Raw genomic sequence first — 4,766 nt, 5'->3', positions numbered from 1 at the left:
TCCAAGAAGCTTAGGGCTAGTTTTAGCGGATGTGAAGCGAGGGTTTTCACTCTAGATGCAATCACATGTGCTTGCATCTTGAAGGCATGGCTTGGGATGTGGTTATGGGCAAAAGAATTCACGATGATATTGTTAGTTAGGGGTTGTTGAAAGAAAATGTTGTGCTCTCCAGTGCCTTGGTCGACACGTATGCCCGATGTGGTGCACTTCATAAAGCACAAAAAGTGCTTGAGGAGCTTCTTGTCAGGGAGTTTTTCTCCTGGAATGCATTGAAATGGGTTACATATCAAATAGAGAGAGAGGGAGAGGATACCTCTATTGAGGAATGGGATAAATATGGAGAGAGAGAGAGAGAGAGAGAGAGAGAGAGAGAGAGAGAGAGAGAGAGAGAGAGAGAGAGAGAGAGAGAGAGAGAGAGAGAGAGAGAGAGAGATCAATGTAGGGCTTATGTAGATAGTGTTGGCATGCTTAATCACCGGCGGAAGCCTTACCATTGTAACATTGGCAAGAGCGAGTGAGACCCGCCGTAGAGACGGGTCGCACGAGCTAGTGCGGGAAGGCCCTCTTAGTGTGTAGACATGCAAAGACAGGTGGCAGTCCCAACGGTCATACGTAATTCCCGACAAAATGGCGAGCTGCGTTTCTGTATCACGATTCACAAGACTAGACATAATTTCCCTCCCTCAAGGCTCGGCCGTGTCTCCACAGACAAAGTTCGAACCAAATGACAGATGAGCCGTAATCATGAGATCAATCGCCCGCCTCAAGACGGGCGTACCTCAAATTGACTGCGATATATCTCGTCGAGGCCTTGACGCCACGCAGCTAGATAGCGAATTACAGAAGAGTCACAATCTCACACTCAATGCTCGAAAGAAACTTTTTTCCAAAAACTTGGCAAACCTACCTACATATGTGAAACAACAGAGGTAAATAGACATAATTAGAAGGTTTTCACACCAAATTACACTAATTTTTTTCAAAATTTTGTAGGTTTTCTCACCTTTAAATTCAAAATTTAGAGGTAAATTTCAAAATTTGTAGGTGGGAATACACTAAGGCCCCTGTCAGATTGAGACACCATCCCACTCTGATTTTCGGAGGGTTTGCAACTTCGCTGTCACACACAAATTTAACAAAACAGAAGCCCTGAGCTCACAACGAATGGGGGTAGGGCAGATGACGAAGCCCTCGCGTTCCACGCTGCACAATAGAGCTCAGAGCCCGTGAGTTCCCTTCCTGCGCGCCTTTTTGTAGATGGCCATGGGAGTTTGGAAACTTGGCTGAGGGTGTTTGCCCGTCCCTCTGACAAGGTACTTCGGCCAACTTTATCTTTTCGCCCAACGAACCGACGCTCGCCACCTAAGCAGGGCCACCTCTTCCGAGCAGGGCCACCTCTTGCCTGCCCCAGTGTGACACGGGCCTAAACCTAGGTTTTTTTCGAGCACTGCGAGTTACACACTTCTTTTATGACTCGCTCTCTCTCTACACACACACACACACACACAGGTCCACAAGGGGCGAAAGGCTTCCAGTCTCAGCTTCTTGACCTGCACAGCGCCATGGGATGCATAAACTCCAAGCTAAGAGCAGAGGACGTGGTGGGCAGATGCAGGGCCAGAAAGAGGTTGATAAAGCAAGCAGTCGAGCAGAGGCATGCTTTTGCGGCAGCACATGTTGCCTATTCAATGGCATTGAGGAGCACAGGGGCAGCTTTGCGGCAGTTTGCGGAAGAGGAAGGGGCGTTCTCTGCCCTTGCAGGGCAGCGTATTGGGGGCCCTTTGGCAGCATCAGGCACGTCTATTCCAGAGCTTCCCCCACCCCCACCCCCACCCCTCCTCTTCCACGATGTTGATACGACGTTTTCTAGTGCTCAAACTACTGACGAGGCCAGCCCCTCTCAACCTTTGCCCACCACCACCACCACCTGCACATCACCCGCCAGAAATAGATTGGAGGAGCTGCCCATCTCTACTCCTCCAGCTCCATCTATCATAACGTCTGATCATCATATTGCACAGCAGCTGGCTATAAGCAATTGTGCTCCACCCATCCCGGTCGATGTCCACCACACATGTCTCACAGCTGATGAATATCATGATGAGCAAGCAGCACTTCCCGAAGGTGTGGCTGATTTGAGGAACCTTGATGAGTTTAGCTGCTCAGATATGCTGAGACTTAGTACTGTGAAGAAAGACCTTCCTCAGATTGCGAGGGAGGTTGATGAAGAATTTCTCAAGGCCTCAGCAGGTGGTGCAGATGTTGCCCGCACGCTGGAGACCTGCCATCCACAAGCAGCTATCAGTGGAGACCTGATGTTGAAGGGTAAATCACTCGATTGATCATTGTATATTGAATATGTATTAGTGCTGTGCAGTGACAGACTAACATCGCTCATCTTTCTTGCCATACGTCACAGCTAGGAGGAATTTTAAGTCTGCCAAGGTGTTTAGTGCATTCAGCTGGAACTGGTCCCGCAGTGCTCTTATACAACTGGGTAACAGGGCCACAAATGACCTGAATGACGCAAAGAAAGGTAGCCATGCCTTGACCTTGGAACGGCTTGCAGCTTGGGAAAAGAAGCTCTTTGAGGAAGTTAAGGTAAATAGTGTCCTTACTGAGCATGTGTCTTATTAAAAGACGTGATGTAAGCAAACCCACTGCAAAAGTATTGTGCTGTGGCCTGCAAATATCTTATGCTCTGTCTCTACATGTAATAATGTGTATGCTTAAGCTAGGTGGTGGAGGCTCTGCGTGCTGAGCAACACAAGAAATGCAGCTTGTTGAGACGGCAGGAGATGAGAGGGGAGGATGCAGCAGACATTGACAAGACCCGTGATGAGGTTAAGAGATTACATTCCCTCATCCTGGTATGCAATCATGGGATAGCATCTACCTTGGAAGCCATCGAAGATCTGAGGGATGACGAGCTCCATCCTCAACTGGTGCAGCTGATTGCTGGGTAAGTAAGGCATGACAATATGCGGCTGTGTGATTGTTATTTTTCTGACTGCCCCATCCATATATAAGACTTAATGGTTCCAACTCTCCCAATCCATTAGCTCTAGCTAGGCATGACACAGTCTTTCTGCTTTCTGCCCAGGTTGATGAACATGTGGGTGACTATGCACCAAAGCCATGCCAGGCAAACCCGGATCGTTGTTTACATCAAGAACATAGATGCGGCAATGTCGCAAGAGCCCACTAGCAAATCACACCATCAAGCTACCATTCAACTGGAAAAGGAGCTACTTGGATGGCATGAGAGCTTTTGTAAGCTTGTAGCGTCGCAGAGAGGTTACGTGTCTGCCTTGTACGGCTGGATAAAGCTAAGCTGCATCCCCATTCCCACAGGCAAAGCCCAGGATAAGTATTCAACTGAAGCTGGCTGCGATGATGATGAAGATCATGGAAAGGAGCACGATCTGCAGGAGACTTACAGGTGAGCACCCAAACGAGTGATTGCTGTTCTACGCAATGCATCGATACAATAACGAATCGAGCCGCCTGGATACAGGTTATGTGAGGAATGGCAGAGAGCACTGGCCTGTTTACCTGACAGAGTGGCTACAGATGCGATCAAGAGCCTGGCGGAGGTGGTGAAGGCGATGGTGGAAAAGCAAGGGGAGGAAATGACGCAGAGGAGGAAAGCTGAGAAGCTGGAGAAGCAATGGCAGAAGAAGGTGCGCGCTCTCCAGCCTCAGGTGGAGTTGGAGGAGGAGGAATTGGCAGAAGAGGCGAGGGGGAGGAGGCGAAGGATGCGGAGGCGATTGAGGTGGGAGGAAGGGCCCGTGGAGGAGGAGGAGGGCGGCGTGGTCGCAGGAGGCATGCAGGTATTGATGGAAAGGAAGGCGGTGATAGCAGGCATGAGGAAGAGGATAGAAGGGGAGATGACGAAGCACTACAGAGCGGTTCAAGACACGCGTGTGTCGACGATGAACAACCTGCAGACAGGACTCCCTGGTGCCTTGGAGGCCATGGCTGGCTTTTCTGCTGTATGCTCACATGCTTTCCAGGACCTCTTCTCTCTCATTACTCCTTGTTAATTTAGGAAGGGTCCGCGACTCCATATCCCAAGTCTTCCCTTCCAGTTTTAATGGGATGGAAGCCATTGGGAGGACATGTAAAATGGTACTTATCTTTTGGTTGGCACTGCCTTTCGGGAGAATGGGGAGTTTCCATTATATGTAAAATGGTACTGGCCCCTCTCTCTCTCTCTCTCTCTCTCTTAGCACGAGCACAGCCGGCCAGCCAAAGAGAATCTTGCAGGGGCGAGTGCATACATGTCGAGTGCTCTTTTTGGCTGGCAAGTGGCTGGCTGGCCGCTGTAGCCCACGCCTCACCTCCCCCGGCAACGTCTCCAGCCTCCTGCCATCCAATCAAAAGTCTGCAACCCTCTTCCACTTGCTGGCCGAGCTGTTGCCGGAGAGGTTGTGCTCAATATCGCCAGCCAGCAAGGGAAGATTCCTCAGCATCAACTGTTGGCTGCCCAATTGCCGTCCGGCTCGTTGTGCTCTCTCTCTCTCTCTCTCTCTCTCTCTCTCTCTCTCTCTCTCTCTCTCTCTCTCTCTGTGTGTGTGTGTGTAATATATATATATATATATATATATATATATATAAATTATCCATATCTTGTGCAGATATAGATAGATCATGATTGACACGCTAGTTTGACCTCGTCCGTGATTGAGATGCCAGTTTGACCTCCTCTTTAAGTAACACAGTATGAGGGTGGAGGGATCTACCGCCGGCAATCGAACGGCGGG

At 49.6% G+C, this 4,766-nt stretch overlaps 1 protein-coding gene across 1 annotated transcript; it reads left to right on the top strand.

The window, feature by feature from the left end:
* The first annotated feature begins 969 nt into the window (after window positions 1-969).
* Window positions 970-4,184, top strand: LOC147454979 (protein ALTERED PHOSPHATE STARVATION RESPONSE 1-like). Its single transcript, XM_086516827.1, has 5 exons — window positions 970-2,325; window positions 2,420-2,601; window positions 2,739-2,962; window positions 3,104-3,442; window positions 3,518-4,184. Exons 1-5 carry the CDS (start codon window positions 1,470-1,472, stop codon window positions 4,044-4,046), a joined length of 2,130 nt encoding a protein of 709 aa, XP_086372953.1. The 5' UTR covers window positions 970-1,469; the 3' UTR covers window positions 4,047-4,184.
* Window positions 4,185-4,766: the final 582 nt, after the last annotated feature.

Source organism: Adiantum capillus-veneris, chromosome 7, assembly GCF_014529385.1.
Source record: "Adiantum capillus-veneris isolate H3 chromosome 7, ASM1452938v2, whole genome shotgun sequence".
NCBI classification, from domain to species: domain Eukaryota; kingdom Viridiplantae; phylum Streptophyta; class Polypodiopsida; order Polypodiales; family Pteridaceae; genus Adiantum; species Adiantum capillus-veneris.
This window is presented reverse-complemented; position numbering and strand designations above follow the sequence as displayed.